This window comes from Branchiostoma belcheri, unplaced genomic scaffold, assembly GCF_001625305.1.
Source record: "Branchiostoma belcheri isolate BF01 breed outbred unplaced genomic scaffold, Haploidv18h27 scaffold378, whole genome shotgun sequence".
Lineage (NCBI taxonomy): Eukaryota > Metazoa > Chordata > Leptocardii > Amphioxiformes > Branchiostomatidae > Branchiostoma > Branchiostoma belcheri.
This window is the reverse complement of record NW_017803996.1, coordinates 73,602-91,208: the sequence shown is the minus strand read 5'-3', so window position 1 is coordinate 91,208 and position 17,607 is coordinate 73,602. Positions and strand designations below refer to the sequence as shown.

General features: G+C 38.6%; 1 protein-coding gene across 1 annotated transcript; it reads left to right on the top strand.

The window, feature by feature from the left end:
- The first annotated feature begins 8,295 nt into the window (after positions 1-8,295).
- Positions 8,296-15,293, top strand: LOC109476449 (claudin-11-like). The gene is made up of 3 exons (XM_019777380.1): positions 8,296-8,576; positions 13,402-13,557; positions 14,336-15,293. The coding sequence occupies exons 1-3, from the start codon at positions 8,393-8,395 to the stop codon at positions 14,530-14,532; spliced, it is 537 nt and encodes a 178-aa protein (XP_019632939.1). The 5' UTR covers positions 8,296-8,392; the 3' UTR covers positions 14,533-15,293.
- Positions 15,294-17,607: the final 2,314 nt, after the last annotated feature.

The window sequence follows — 17,607 nt, the reverse complement described above, 5'->3', positions numbered from 1 at the left end:
CAGTGTTGGCTTTGTTAGGCATAGGAGCTGGTATCGCCATTTTTCTCACTGCCACACCTGGAAAGCAAGCTGAAACCAATATGGTTAGTTTTGTACTTTAGGCTGTGAATCTGTTGTGATTTTAGCTTATATCATTCACTAATTCCTATGTATCACTATGAACCTGCACCTATACTCTCTCTCTCTCTCTTTTTCTCTCTCTCTCTCTCTATATATATACATATGTAAATAGAGAGAGAGAGAGATAGATAGATAGATAGATAGATAGATATAGATAGATGACAAAGTCTGAAAAATGTTGTCTGTAGCACCTACTATGACAAATATTGCATTAGAGGTAGGCACCTATTTTGTAGGGTGTAGCTGTTATGTCACTACATTTGTGAATCTCATTTTTGAACGAACAAAAGAAAAGAACGAATGGATTGTGATGTATTGTACATTGTACCTTTTTTAATAGCCTTTTGGGATGGCTGTGGAGGGCAATTGGACAACTGCTAAACCCATGAATAGCACCGTGACTGCAACCTACCTACCAGTCAATATGACAGAGTCAACCTTTGTGTCTGCAGCCAGACTGTATGAGGGAACCAGCATGCTTCCACCATCAAACGGGACAACAATAACACCGGACTCCATGCCGAATACTACAGCTCAAGTAAGTAAGATAATTTTGGTTTTACATCACCACAGTTCTGTGTGCAACTAGAAGTAGAAGTGGTTGGTTGTTACCTGAGTACTTGATATAGATGCCATTAGATTGACCACATTTGGTTTACCTCAACAGACCACACTGCCAACAGTGACAAACACAATGCAATGGGTCTTTTTGGTGAAGACCAAACCACCAATGATGACAACCTCACTGCCACAGGTGACGACCAAACCACCAAAGATGACGACTACACTGCAGTGTTCAAAGCTGACAAAACCAGCAAGAGGATCCATGACTGGCTCCAACTCCTACGTATACAGAGACGTGGTTCGCTTCAGGTGTGACCCAGGATACAAGCTGGTCGGCGCTTCTTCACTCACCTGCCAGTCTGATGGAACTTGGAGTGCAAGATCTCCAAAATGCAGAGGTTCGTAATTTAGAAAGAAAGGAAGTATCTGGCCGTGCAGTCAATGAACTATCTGACTGCGGTTCACAGTGCATCAAGGCAAACGTAATGTGTTACTCACCCACTGTACACTAAACGTAATGTGTTACTCATCCATTGTGCACTAAACGTAATGTGTTACTCATCCATTGTGCACTAAACGTAATGTGTTACTCATCCACTATGCACTAAACGTAATGTGTTACTCATCCACTGTGCACCAAACGTAATGTGTTACTCATCCACTATACACTAAACGCAATGTGTTACTCATCCGTTGTGCACTAAACGTAATGTGTTACTCATCCACTATACATTAAACGCAATGTGTTACTCACCCGTTGTGCACTAAACGTATTGTGTTACTCATCCACTATACACTAAACGCAATGTGTTACTCATCCGTTGTGCACTAAACGTAATGTGTTACTCATCCGTTGTGCACTAAACGTAATGTGTTACTCATCCACTATACACTAAACGCAATGTGTTACTCATCCGCTGTGCACTGAAGCTAGGTGTTACTGGTTCACTGTACACTGTAGCTAGTTGTTATCCACTGTGCCCTGAAGCTAGTAGTTACTGGTTCACTGTACACTAAATCTATGTGTTGCCATGGCAACGGGTTCAGTGTCCCTACATGTAAAAGTAAGTCTTCATGGATTTTACCAACTTGTATAAGAGTAAGAAAGAGCAATGCCAGGTGCTCAAAATCACCTGAAAGCATATTTTGGCTAGTCTCCACCAGACTCCTTTGCGGGCTGAATAGATAGTAGAAATCGGCCTAAAAGACTGTAACTGGCCAGGGGAGTTATCCGGTCATAGATGTTCCAGATTGCCTGCAGATTTCTACTATTTATTCGGCCCGCAAAGGTGCTTAGTAGAGACTAATATTTGGCCTTTTGTCTGCCAAAAGAAAAGAAAAGGCAAAAGCCTCAGATGTCTGAAAGCTACCAGTACGTTTGATTGCTTTTAACTGACTCAGAGTATGTAGACAATCTGAGAGTCAAAAAATGTAATCAACTTTACTAGGGAAAACAGTATCCAGTCCCTTGTCCTGCGGAGCACAACAATTGTTGTTCTACACATACAGTGGGTACGATTTGGGGGTATTTCTTGTACAACGCATCACACCGCAATGAAACGCAACAAATACGGATTCCGAAGTAACTATGCCACTGCAGAGAAAAAAATCGGGGGTCTATGATCCAATTATGACATGAAATTATTGAAAAATATTGTGTCAGGAATGCCAGCAGGACAAGGGTTTTAATAAAAGGATTTACTGCGATATTTGTGTTTTCACTTCGCCATTTGGCATACCAAAAAGTCTGGCAGGCTGTTTGACATAACATAACCTATCATGATTAGCAGCTGCCGGCATGCCATTTGCCCTTGAAACTGGTGTCTACTCTGTCGTTCTGCAAAATTCTGAGAAAATATGATATAATGTGAATCGGACTAAAAATATGTGAAACACAAAATGTGTTTTTTCAATGTGTATATGGGTTATACAATAAAGGTACTGAAATTCGGTAAAACATGTATTGACCAAAGTCCTGTTTGACTGTTTCAGCTAAATGCAAAAATGGCTACCAACTACTCGCTCAGACCTGCTTCAGGGTTTATCACAACAAAAAGACGCATGGTGAAGCCCTCGACGCATGTAAGAAAGATGGAGCGACACTAGCCATGCCCAAGACGCGAGCACTGGACAACGCTCTAAGAAACCTGATAAGAAAAGTTGGAAACTTTAAGGAATCTACCTACTGGATTGGCCTGATAAAGTGCGACATTTGGAAATGGGCAGACGGGTCTCCCCTAGGAAAATACAAGGTACGTTAACGTGTTTTGTGTGAACTTGTTTAGGAAAGTCAAAGATAAAAAAAGCCAGTGTAACGTTCCCTACCTACCACTACCAGGGTCATAAATGTGAAAATTATATGTGCCAAACTCTGAGAAAATGGGATATAATGTGAATCCGACTAGAAATATGTGAAACACAGAATTTGCCTTTTTTTGAAAACTTGAATCGTCAAATGTTATTATATGTCTACGTCAAACTATGTGACACTTTAAAAAAAATTGATATAATTATGTGAAATCATACAAACTTGACCGAAAAAAAATGTAAATGTAAAATGTGAAAATATGTGAAGGAATGTGAAGTGGTTTTACTCCGCAAACTGCGAGGAGTTAAATTTGAAATTATGTGAAGTCCAAATCACATTTATTCACATTTCAGATCAGAATGCTGACATTAGATGTCAACAGTTGTTGACAGATCCAGTTGTTGACAGATCATCAGTTTTTGAGGGTCATTTACTCTTATTCACCCCGTGCCTTTGTGAACAAAAGTATGTTTTGATGGACAAACAAAACCAAAACAATAACCTTACCAATGCCACTCCCTAGTAAAAGGTACACAGATTAAATATTTTGTGTTCGTCCTTCATCCTCAACAATTCATTCGCCGGACGAGATTAAAAACAATTGAATCATGCTAATCTACTTACTTGACACTAAATTAAGTCCTTTTTTTGGGATTAGGCATGGAATCCAGGAGAGCCAGAATCAAAATCTTGGATATGGAATATATTTAATGAATCACGAGACTGTGGACAGTACTGGTCAGCGCCAACGGGCATCCCGATGTGGGACGATGTTAGATGCAGCAAAAAGAAGAAGTACATCTGCCAAGCTACTCAAAGTCATTTACCACAGAGAAGTATTCGATCTCGAGGGTTCCCTTTTTTTACATTCTATAAGAAGTGCCCTGCATAATAACATACTAGAAGTCTAAAAGTGAGATTGACAAGGTTAGTGAGTGCATGAATGCCAAAAGTATTAAATTGTTTCCGTTAAAACTACAAGTGTTTTTTGGTTTGCGGTGATTTCATATATATGGCCTACATGATACTTCTTTAACATTTATACTACTTGTATCTTGCCTGATCGAGCATTGTTTCATTTGTCACTGTATGAATATTATTGGCACATTTCAACGTAGGTGTTAATTTAGTCTTGATGTAATTAATTCATTTAGAAAAAATGTGTTACAAATGCTATTTGTCTTTAGCAAGATCCTTATATTGTGTCCAAAGTATTTACACTGAGTCTGCCTCTACATCATTTATCTTTTTTTTTAATTTAGATTTATATACATTCAGTGATGAGGGCACAAAATTAGCTGAAAACATTGTGATTCAATTACAAGTATTGTGATTCTACAATTTCATGTGAAAATATCCTTTAAAAAGAATAATCTTTTATGGAAGAGCTTACAGATGTTGTAGCAGTTTTTAAGTAGACTGACTGTCAGGCATATTTAATTAGGCCACACTGATTTATTTTTAAGGATAACATCCGCACGTGCATTGATTTTCGCCTGTCTTAAAAAACATCCGAGGCTCTAGCCTGGGTACCATCCTCCATTGTCCATGATAGCTACCAACAATAAGGAGCTGGATGTAAGAAATATGGTGGATGGCACCCAGGCTGATGAGTCTCCACAGAACTCTAGAACTCCATACAACATGAACCTAGAAACAAATTTTCTATGAAACATAGACATGGATATTCTTTATTCACCCTCGACTTGCAGGTCTCAATTGTAGTTGCGGCAATTCATTCGAAGAGAATAAGACATAATGTGAATTTGCCACGTATGTAGAAATCTAATAGAAAGAGCAATAATAGAGTTACGTTTATGTAAGGTGTATAGTGAGGGAGTTTTTTTTTTTCAACAACAAAAAGGGACAATTTTGAGTTAGCTCGAGTGACGGGCTACAAAGCAGTTGATTGTTATTCATTCATTGTCTCCCACGCACTCCTTCGTGGGCATACAGTCATTCGTGCGGAGTATCAATCAAAACAATCCCCGAGAAGAGTTTAGAAGGGATTTCTTTTATATCTATATCATTTTCAAGCTGCCATCCGATCCTTTATTAGACACAATTAATACTCTGAAACTGAGAACAGGACGAGTTTCAAATATTTTTCATCAAAATAATTTTACTTTGCTTCGAAAAATTAGTCTACCAACAGGTATCCTTGTATATACTTTACAATGTACATATACATTTTTGGGCAATATGTCAGGACGGGATGAAATACTCCGCTAGCGCTGTTGAAAATTGTATGTTTTCATTTCTTGGAGAAGTCATTTTTATAATACCTGTCTATGTCAAGAACATTTAAGGAATGGTGCAAGAATGTGAAACGTGTGTAAAGACTTTTAAGCGTATGAAAGTCCCGAGCTGTCGACGTGTATACATGTATGGTAGCAACCCAAAGGTAGAACATACATCTTAGACCGATGTGTTAGAATGGATAATTGTGTATTCAATATATATCTACTAACTCTCTTTACATAGCAGCGTTGACCGGTGGCCATAACCCTATCTAGACTAGACTTTATTTTTTTTTTGGGACGGGGGAGGGGCTCATTCTCAGAACTCAAGAACTGTATATTGTATGACCGCTAAATTTTCAGAGTATGGTGTACTAGTAATAATCAATCATATCAACAATTTTGATATCATAATGACGTAATATGACGTCATTATGACGTCTTTTATGTGATTTATTGCCTAAAACCGGTTTTCTCTTAAAACGTAATGGTATACAACACAAGTTTAACGAAAAGTGTTTATGATACAATATTTTCAAATAATTTCATGTCTTAATCAGGTTACAGACCCTTGACTTTTTTTGCCCTGCGGCGGCGTAGTTACTTTCGCATACGTTGCGTTTCGCTGCGGTGTGATGCGTTGCACGAGAAACACCCCCAAATCCCACATATACAGGGCACTATATAGATGGTACTGTATGTACAACCATATATATATATATATATATATATATATGGGCCCCGCAGGACAAGGGTTAAGGTCTACTTAATCGTATGTTGCCCATAGCAACACAAGTAACGTCATAAAATAACGTCATGCATATTTTTTTTTAATCTGTCCGCCATCTTGGATCATCAACATTGAATTTTCGAAAATACTTAAAAAGATCGATTATGGGATGAAATTTTAAGGAAAACAGCCGGAATGTACCTGATATAATGATATCGTCCGCCATCTTGGATTTTGGCCAATGACGTCATCAAAGTAGCATAGATTATGCATAATAATTACCTGAAATTATAAAAGATGTTATTAATATTAGGAACCATGTGTAAGTTAACACGAAACCCTGAAAATTTCATTGTTTAAGTCAAAATTACTGATTTTGCAAAAATGCCTGTCAGAAACCCTTTGGCATGGCAACACGAAAAATTATCAATTCATCCCACTGCTATGAAATTGTTGGAAACAAAATTTTAAGAAAAGTCACCAAGTTTGGTGGCCTTAGCACAAGCCGTTCGGACGTTATCGGACATCAAAGTTGGCGCGGGTCTAGATAGGGTTAATGGCGTTCCCAGCGTGACCTTCTTGTAAATATCTTGTACTTCAAGTCTAAGATGGGGGAGCAAGAATACTGAATGTAAAAACTACTAATGACCCATTCAGAGGTGTAAGTGGCGTCATATAAAACCCCGTCGTTTCCTATAACCACCAATTAAATCGCCGAGTGAGCGAAGCATCAATAGTGTAAGTCATGACGTCAAAGGTAGTCTAAGTCCCGGATATGATGAAGGTGAAAAACTGAACTCAAGTTACACCTTGCCTGTTTTTTTTCGTGCATGCTTACTATTCAGGAAAAAAATGTTCAAAAGCGTGAAGTTTGAATAAAACGTAACGCAAAATTGGGCGTCTGTTACTACTGTGTTCCACCCGCGTCTGTGTGTGCGAGCCTGTACATTGATTCTCTGCGTGTATCTGTGTGCACAGAGATTTCCTATCTGAGAAAATGTACTGTAAAGGTAGCATTCTAAAACTTAAACGTTATGTGACTTCATCGGTTCACTTTATATATTTTCATGGATTACGGGGTGATATTTCTTCATCTAATAATATATACAATACGTAAAAGGTACGCGGCAGCAACTTAAGAGTAGTAATGACCTATAATGTGTCCATTCTAGGGCGAGCTTCACCGCCTCTGGCGGAACCACGTCGGCATTCGGCCGAGGTATGCTGGGAGGGGGCACCAGTAAGCAGGTCGTTGACCTCTGACATTGATACGGCGCCATTTTGCGTATTTAATTGAAACTATTAAGAGATATAACTTAACCGGTTAGTTCTATGGCACGGTTTGGAAGGAACGTGTGGCACGTGGACACGATTTACCCGAATCACGCTTTCACCGGTTTCGTTTGAATATGGCCTAAAAGAGAAAACATTTGGTTAGCGAAGATGGGTTAACAGACTTCGCCCCTTTTCCATATACATTATTCAAACTTACTGCCCATTGCTGCTATATATATCAAGGGCTGAATATCACATATTTTTAGTTATTCAAACCCAACCCAGAGTGGGTAAACCTTACATAAGTCATGTTAATGCATATGCAAACTGTGCCTCAAAGAGCCAACCTTTTACTAACGGTCACTTGGCCATCATATGGGGGCCAAAAGGGTGCGCATGGTGAGCGCCATCTTGCGGCATCGCGAAGTAGGACTGCAGCCCGCCTACTACCTACCTGACGTCCTGACTGCCAGAGTCCAGGATGTAGCGCGAGGGAGAGGACTGAGGACCATTCACCCAACCGTGGTAGAAGGTAGAACAAGGACCTTGGGTAGAACGATATAGAAGGTACGTCATTTTCTCTAATTCCAACAAAAATGCAATTATGGCCTGCGCTTTTTACTAGATAAATAATTCAAAACAATATAGTTGACCAGTTTGGATAGAACTTATATGATGGTCAGGCTTTACTTTTGTTTCACTTATTTTGGTATTATGATTTCATGCGCGATGTATGCTACTTAAGTTACCTTGCTTTTGTATTATTTAGTAACTTTTGTAACTTTATAAGTTACTTTTGTTGTTATTTGTATTAGTTTGAGTTTGATGTTTTTGTTTGGGGTCTTCCCCAGGCCCAGAGCTCATTGAAAAGCGCCCTACGGCGTATGTATCCCCCTGGTTAAATAAATAAAAACAAACAAACAAACAAACTTGTTGGAAATATTACGTCAAGGAAGGGGGAGGGCGTGGCTATACGTCATATCCGTGATCCTTATTAGGCATGATGGGAAGTGTGAAAGTCATGACTACATTACGGGTTTCGCGCAGGTGTAGTACGTTCTCCCGGCGTGCTTAGCAGACGGTACCTTTCTGATGCGTCTGAACTGATTTTAACGAGACGTAAAAACTGACCATAGCACTGTGACAAGCTTAAAGATGAACCGTCTTCTGGTTGGTGGAATCGGCTGCTCTTTTCTCGGGCTGGTTGTGTATGTGGTGGGGATAGCGACAACCGCCTGGCTGTCGGTAGCCCAGAGTGGGGCTGAAGACAAGGTCGGACTGTGGCAGGAGTGCGTTTATAACCCACAATTTGGAAGGACGATCTGCATTGGCACCACCGGTAAGGGAAAAATCTAATCTGCAAGGCTCTACCAAGGAGCTTTAAAAGAGACTTGGCTCCGACCAGCTATTACTACAGGGGTAATCTCCAAGCAGATCTTTTGGTGTGGGTAAGACAGTATCAAATTGGCCAGTCTGTAACCATTTCCCCATCCAATTGCAAGGGAGGTAGTAGCGACAAAAAAAGGCAATATATAAAAATATCCCACCCATAAAATCTTCCACCATCAACCTCTGCTTGGAGAGTACTACAGGGGTACGAATCGTAGAATGCGGTAAGAAAGGGGGCCTTGATTTGTATCAACTGTAAACAACTTAACAAGTCAAGGGTAAGATACGTTACGTTACCTGTGCTGACAAAACAACCATCGTCATGGTCAAATAACCTAGAGCGTAAACAGGGAAACAGTGAATACACTACAAAAAATGTTTTTTCTTGTTTTTCTTAATAATAAATATTTTCTTAATTCGTGGACAAATTTTCTCACACAAAGAAATTTTAAGACTGAAGACGGATGAGTAAGAAAAAATTTCTTCAAGTGAATTCTCCCACGAAGAACTTTTTTCTCATTTTTCTTCAGTGAAGAAATTATTTCTAAAAACGGTAATTGCCTTCAAGAATTTCTAGAATTTCAAGTTTAAATTTCTTGATCTTCTTGTCTAGCAAGATTGTTTTCTTGATTGTTCTAAGAAATACTAGAATTTATTTCTGCCCTTTCTTGTATTTCTTCTGATAAGAAAAAGCAAGAAAATCAAGATATCAAAAAACAAGTAATGGTTAGAATAACATTCTTATACATTCTTGTTTTTCTTATCTAGAAACTTAAGAGAGGCATTTCTGAGTTTTCTTGGTAATGTTTAAGAAAATACAAGAAGCTGTTTCTTTCTTTTCTTGTATTTTCTTCAGGTAAGGAAAATAAGAAAAGTCAAGATCATTCTAAACACGTAACACTAGAATGACATTCTTAAATGTTCTTGTTTTTCTGATGTAGAAACTCTGAGAAAGGTACTTCTCAGTTTTCTTGGCAATGTTAAGAAAATTCAAGAAGTTGTTTCTTGCCTTTCTTGAGATATAACACAAAGAAAATCTAGAAAATCAAGGTATTTTAGTTATAAGACATGTTCAAGTCATGATTAGAACACCAGTCTTCTTTTTCATTGTAAAGAGATTTTTAGAAAGGCAATTCTTGTTTTTCTTGTTTATGTTCAAGAAAATACAAGAAATACTTTCTGGTTTGAACTCAATATAAAGTTTGACCAATGGCAGCATTTGTCATGTGATCTTTGTTGTAAGCCCCTGATTGGTGGATTCATATCCCAGATGACAGTTGCTCATGCAGGAGACAGAGTTCAGTTCGTGGAAGATGCTGGTGCTGTTAACTTCTGTTTCTATCAAATGATTCGGATCAGTTTCAAAGTCAAAAACAGGGTACAGGGGATCTTGTACAAGAGAGGCAATGGAGATTGCTGTCAGGCTGCAGAAAGAACCAAGTTTGGAACAGAAATGCTGGATTTTTTTATATATACAACTTACAAGGTAAGTGCTTCCGCACCCCCCTCCCCCCTAGGTAAGAAAGGGTTCCTGATCGGTTTAGGTACAAAAAACAAGCATGAAAATCATTAACTAGGATTTTGAAATAACAATTTAGCCTCTTTAAATTTGGTTCAGTTCAAAACACAATATTTTTCTCTGTAACTTAGGAGCTTATATGTTAAAAGTTACCAGCTATTTGCCCATGACCTAAAGGTCATTGGGAGACTACATTCCCTCGCTGCAGGGTTAATTCTGAAATACTGTTACAGCAGTAACACAGTTTTTATTTTTATCTGGAGGTAAACATATATTTTCATAAGTAACAGAATGATATTTTTATTTAGCATTTATTTCATATCACTGCCTCAGGTACAATGTGTGTTTACTTGTGACAGTAATAATAACTTCGTTTTTTTCCAGATGCAGGAGGATTGTGACCTTGACAATGCTGAGGTTTTCGTCGTGTAGGGAGAAATGCTATCCACTTCCAAGCTGGGTCTGAACAGACTGACATAGCGTGTCTACCAAGATGATTAAAAGTCCAAGAAGTTTTGTAATCAGATCTTGTTAAAGATAATCTTATGTTTATTATTGTAAGTGCATGGATGATGATGATGATGGATGTTAATCTTTAAAGCAAGAAAAACTTTCTTGGATCAAGAAACTAAACTTGGTCTCCTGGTAAGAAATATGTTCTCAGCATAAGAATGTTTTCTTAACAAGAAAACATTTCTAGAAATAAGAAATCTGGTATTGTGGTAAGAATGGTGTTCTTAGTATAAGAATGTTAATCTTAAAAGCTAGAAAAAACGTTTTAGTAATGGGAATTTTGGTCTTGATATTAAGGACTTTGGTAAGAAACATATTCTTTGTATAAGAATTTTAATCTTAAAAGCAAGAAAAACTTTCTAGGATCAAGAAACTTGGTCTTCTGGTAAGAAATATATTCTTAACAGCAAGAAAACATTTCTAGAAATAAGAATTTTTGTCTTGTGGTAAGAATGGTGTTCTTAGTACAAGAATGTATGTTAATCTTAAACGCAAGAAAAACTTTCTAGTAGAAACAAGAATTGTGGTCTTGAGGTGAGAAAGATATTCTTGGTATGAGAATGTTAATCTTAAAAGCAAGAAACTCTTTCTAGTAATTTCATCCAAAGACCCAAAGAATTTTCATCTTTGGGTAAGAAAAATATTCTTAGTTTAAGAATGTTAATCTTGAATGCAAGAAACTCTTTCTAGTAGAAATAAGAAGTTCCGTCTTGGGTTGAGTAAACTATTCTTAATTTCCATGTAAGAATGTTAATCTTGAAAGCAATAAAAAGTTTCTAACAGATGAAGGAATTTCGTTTTTTTGGAGTTAAGAAAGATTCTTAGTATAAGAATGCTAATCTTAAAAGCAAGAAATACTTCCTGATAGAAATAAGAATTTTGGTCTCAAGATAAGAAAGATATTCTGAGAATGTTAATCTTAAAGGCAAGAAAATTTTCTGGTATAGGCAAGATTTTTAGTCTTGAGATAAGAACGATATTCTTATTATTGGAATGTCAATCTTCAAAGTAAGAAAAAAATTCTGTTAAAAATAAGAGTCTTCATCTTCGGGTGAGAAAAATATTCTTAGTTATCGTCTGAAAATGTCAATATCAAAATCAAGAAAAACTTTCTGGGATCAAGAATCCTGGGCCTCTGGTGAAGAAAGATATTCTTAATATATCTAGAACTTCTATCTTAAAAGCAAGAAACCTTTTCTGGGCACAAGAATCTTAATTCTGTAGAGAAAGGTATTCTTACTATAAGAACCTAAATCAAGAAAAGCTTCCTTTAAGGTAAGAAGTACTTTTATATGGAACACATGTATTTAAGATCCTAATTCTTACTTTCTAAGAATTACGTTCTTGGAACGAGAAAATGAATCTTAATGCAAGAATATCATTCTAGATGTTTCTATAATCCAGCTACATGAATATAAGAAACCGATAAGGAAGATATTCTCACTACAAGAAAAACTCTATAAGAAAAAAATTCTAAAAAAAAACTTCTTAATTCGTGGACAAAATCTTTTTCTTACACAAAGAAAGTTTTCTTCCCTGAAGGATTTTTTTCTTTCTGGAAGAAGAAACAAGAAAAACAAGAAAATGCATTTTTTGCAGTGTAGCTTGTTCGTAGGACATTTACACAGGTCAGCCCTCAGTTAGAGACCCTCAGAAGCTCAGAAATGCTCAGGGTGTAACAGTGTTTTATTTTCTTTGTGTGTGTGTGTGTGTGTGTGTGTGTGTGTGTGTGTGTGTGTGTGTGTGTGTGTGTGTGTGTGTGTGTAAAATCTACTACTACATTGTATATGAACAGGTCGGACCAGGAGTCGAGGACCTGAACTGAATACTAACATGTCGTTGGTTGAATTGGTAGACCATGACAGGTCCTTTGTACACCCTGGTGTGGAATTTCGTCTCCCCCGGACTAATAACAACACGAGTTAAAAAGAAATACCTTAGGACATGTTGATTTGATTATATGGATGACATCCGAGCGCGCATGAATTTTCGTCCGTTTCAAAAAAAGTTTTCGACCATACTGTAAATCGTACAAAATCAGCGATTACATGTCGTATTTTGCAAAAAAAAAGAGTATTACTAATGTCATAGAACGCCAAAACCAATTCAGGAAAATAATAAAAGGTGACATGGTGAAGTCATGGAAATGAAGAGTCTAGTATCTTTCGCCATGCCATACTCCGTGTGTTCAGTCATTTGTTCAACCTCCATGACCACGTAGATATCACAATGAAGGTACTTTTTTTTATTCACACGTTTGTGTAGGTTTTGGGGTTCCCAGAGGATACCATCCATATGATAAAATCAACACGGCCTTAGAGAGAACAATTGTCTAGTAGAGTTTATTTCACGGCCAGCGCGCACGAAACCCTAACGGTAGCCCCACCCCCTGGCTAATCAAACCTTTTTTTCTTCAGAATTCTACTACTTTTCAGTGACGCACAATTTTCCTTGCATCATTTCCTTGCATTCCTTGCATCAAAATATCCCCCACCACCAGACTTACGTATACATTGGTCCTTTTACCTCTAAAGTTTGATCTAAGGATTTTTTTGGTTCGTTTGAACCCACAAAACATCCCAATTGGCCAGCAGCTCGCTTTGCATTGAGGTCAACTTTTCCCAACCATGGTAAGGAATTAAGGTCGGGGAGGTGTCGGCCATGTTTGGATGGTATTTTGGCAGCCTGCCCAAGCCACGATAGACTGCACACCGGACTAATAATACCCTGTTGTTTTCTGTAGATATCAGTCGGCTGCCCGCTGCTTTCAATGCCTCCCGTGCCTTTACCGTGATCGGAATAATGCTGCTCATTCCCGGTCTAGCTCTGGCCTGCTTCACCCTGAAAAAGAACTCCAACAAATTCAAGAAGATCGGTGGTGGCATGATTATTGCTGGGGGTATGTTTAACATCGTTTTTGTATTTCACTCCATACCATGCTATGGATGAAATATATTGTTTTTTCTTCTTCTTCTTCGTGATTTCACAATGGTTGCACCACGGAGGTTGCACTTTATTATCACCCAATAAATTCGGCTAGTGTGAACTATCAAGGCTGCAACTGCTCAGTCTGACATACTGTTTAAATGGGTGTGCATTTAGATTTTCAAGCGTGTGGTGGTAAACTTTTAGTGATCACATAGCAAGCGAAAAATCATGATGTAATCGGCCTGTTTGCCATTGATTTCGACAGCATGGCAAATCTTGGCGCACGCAATGTAGCCTCTACCAGGGGGCTGGAAAGGGTAGAGATTGGCCAAATAGAGACTGAAATAACATGCACCGGAATTAGGTCCGCTGGGGAGTACAGTTTGCCACACCCGTAGCCTATATATTGGGGATTGCTATACTACGATCAAACGGTATTAAAGTAATCTCATTATTCGGGTGCAGCAAACTGTACTGTCCAGCGGACCAATTCCCCGGGCATGGTATACCTATATTTGGTCAGTTTCTACTCTTTCCAGCATTGTAAAATGACGCCATCTTGGTCACTTTGGGTTAACGGGGCAGTCTATTGCATTATGGGAAGAAAATCTGCTGCGTTTTTTGTCATTTGTTTATTTATTAGGTCGCCTTGCGTTTTGTATAAGAAGACCACTCCTCTAAGAAGACCATTTTCTTTGGCTCACGAGTGGTCGTCTTAGACAAGTTGGACTAATTCAATCTTTCAACAGGGGTCTGTGGCATCATCGCCGCTGCTTGCTTTACCGGCTACGCCGTGAATCTCTTCCAAACTTCGGGCGTGCCGGTGCCGTTCGGCTACTCCTTCTACCTGACCTGGGTACAGGCGGTCTTCACCATCATGGGAGGAGCCATCATCATATGTTCCGGGCGCAGGGACGAGGAAGATGAGCTACCCATGGTCCGCTAGGGAGTCCTTTAAAGAGGCATTTTGTAACGTTTCGTCAGAAAAAATTGAATTAATCTAATCGGGAAAAAATATTCGTGTGATTGTCCTCTTCTCAATATACTTATCACATTTCTGACCTTTGTGGTCGTCGCTAAATTAACTCACGAGGCGCACTCATTTTGTTGTACCACCACAAACTAGCAGGATGTAAACAAACATGGCTGACAGCTGTGTCTTCGGCTTGTATAGAAACTCGTAAGGCGTCATACTATGGCACCTCCTCAATGGCGCTAATTTGAAATGAAGTACGGATGATTCAATTTACTTTGTAAAAAAAATATGACCAGAAAACCTTCCGCATCGCCCTGGTGTTACATAATGCAGCTCCAAAAAGGCCTGTCTCAAAAGTTCTTATGCTTTGCAAATCAGATATCATTTGTTTTGGTATATCATCAGTTTGTATGAAAATCGGAACTATCACGTATGTAACCAGCTCTTTATTGATATAAACTGGTCTGCCGTGGTGTTTTTTTTAGTTTTGATTGTGGTTGAGCACAAAACAAATATCTACAATGTAGTTTTTGTAGGTTGAACACAATACAGATATCGACAATGTAGTTTTGTAGGTTTGGGAAGATATAAATATCCAAAATCAAGTTTGTTTATAGGGAAAATTTAAAAAGAGTTTAGTACATAGACCGTATGTAATTGCACGTTAAAACAACCATTATTGCAGGAGGATGGGGTGATTGTGTGATTGCGAATAAAACGGATACGCCAAACCTGTCTGTTCATTCGTATTTTGCATCTTTAACGTTATGGAGATACTGTATCCAGAACCGTAACAAACCAAGACGAAAGCTCGGCGCAGATTTTTTGCGGGATTTCTGGCCGAAAAGCTTCATTTGGACCCGGTGCCGTTTGCAGCTGTACATCAACTCTTGGGCCCCATTTCCACTAGGATAAAATTGTCCGGATCGAGCCGAATTGATTCACTTTGATCCGGCTTCAATCCCGCTAGAAGCCGGATCAATTCGGCTCGATCCGGTCAATTTTATCCAAGTGGAAAAAGTTCTCGAGGCCTATGAAGACACGACATAACCCACAGACCGACCAGAGGAAGACTTTAAAAGGATAGTTATTTTGATGTTTTATATTGAGTTTATTGACTTCGTTCACAATTCAGTAAAATACATGGCAGCTTCATTTGTGTACAAAGATGCTGAATTGCGCATTGATGTAATAGTTGACACTTGGAGATTTTAACAGGTATATTTGTTTAAGAGGTAAGTGAAGTACGGGATAGGGATGTTTTTGTAACGGTTAGTTTTTGCCAGAGGGATGCAGAGTTGCTGGGAACTTTTAAGGTTTTTAGCATGGACTTCCGATCGGGTTGGAGGTAACCAGCCTCTAAATGTGGGGGAACTTAGCAAGGATTTAGCAAACTTTAGACTAAGGGTTTCTCTCCTGTTTTCCAAGGAGGGCAGACATAGGTGAGTTAGGGCTTCATCGTAATGGGTATATTTTATGTTTCATAGACATAAAAATCCAAACTACATGTACTCTTCCAGGATTCAATAAAAACACAGTGTACGCATACGTCATGCAAAACATTTCATTTAACATGCACACACATAAGACTTAAATCGCGTAACTACAGAGCAACATCAACATTTCAAAATCACTAGTTCAGAACATGTACCTGTTCAACTACAATGTACAGAGATGACATGCCTGCAAAACTTGTTTAAACCTGGAAGCAAGGAGAGTCTAACATACCCCATTGACGGCTCAAAATGACTTAATCGTTTTTCCAACGATCGTGTTTTATGGGTTTTTGAAGAATGCCTTATTTAAGATATCCACCATCTTGGATCATCAATCTCGAATTTTCAAAAATAGTTTTTTTTCATGCTAAAGCCTAAAATATATTGTAAACACACTAAAGACATTCATTTAAACCTTTTTTGGAAAAAGAAATGGAAGTATTGATGACATTCTAATGAAAATAACCTGTATATACCTGTTCTAATGATATGGTCCGCCATCTTGGATTTTGGCCAATGACATCATCAAATTAGCATAAATTATGCATATTTAATGATAAAATTTACATAAAATTATGTGGGATGTTACTAATATTAGAAACCATGAATAACTTGACATAAAACCCATAAAATTCTATTGTTGAAACAAAAATTGCTAAATTTAGCAAAAAAATGCCTGTCAGAAACCCGTTGCCATGGCAAAAATTATTATCTTATTCCAATGACAGAGAATTGTTGCCAACAATATTCTAGGAAAATTCACCAAGTTTGGCCGTTCTAGCTCAAGCCGTTCAGACGCTAGGTGACATCAAAGTTGGCGCGGGAACTTTCAGCCCCCCCCCCCGGTCTAGGTAGGGTTAAATGGTTTAGTAGCGTGGCGCGTTCGTACCACCCAGTGCTGTCTCTGTGAAGGAGCGGAGTAAACACTAAATGAGTTAGCAGAGTGACGTACATGTTCGTACCACCCAGTGCCATCTCTGTGAAGGAGCGGAGTAAACACTAAATGAGTTAGCAGAGTGACGTACATGTTCGTACCACCCAGTGCTATCTCTGTGAAGGAGCGGAGTAAACACTAAATGAGTTAGCAGAGTGACGTACATGTTCGTACCACCCAGTGCTATCTCTGTGAAGGAGCGGAGTAAACACTAAATGATTTAGCAGAATGACGTGCATGTTCGTACCACCCAGTGCCATCTCTGTGAAGGAGCGGAGTAAACACTAAATGGCAGAGTGACGTACATGTTCGTACCACCCAGTGCTATCTCTGTGAAGGAGCGGAGTAAACACTAAATTTAGCAGAGTGACGTGCATGTTCGTACCACCCAGTGATATCTCTGTGAGGGAGCGGAGTAAACACTAAATTAGTTAGCAGAGTGACGTACATGTTCGTACCACCCAGTTCTATATCTGTAAAGGAGCGGAGTAAATACTAAATGATTTAGCAGAGTGACGTGCATGTTCGTACCACCCAGTGATATCTCTGTGAGGGAGCGGAGTAAACACTAAATTTAGCAGAGTGACGTGCATGTTCGTACCACCCAGTGCTATC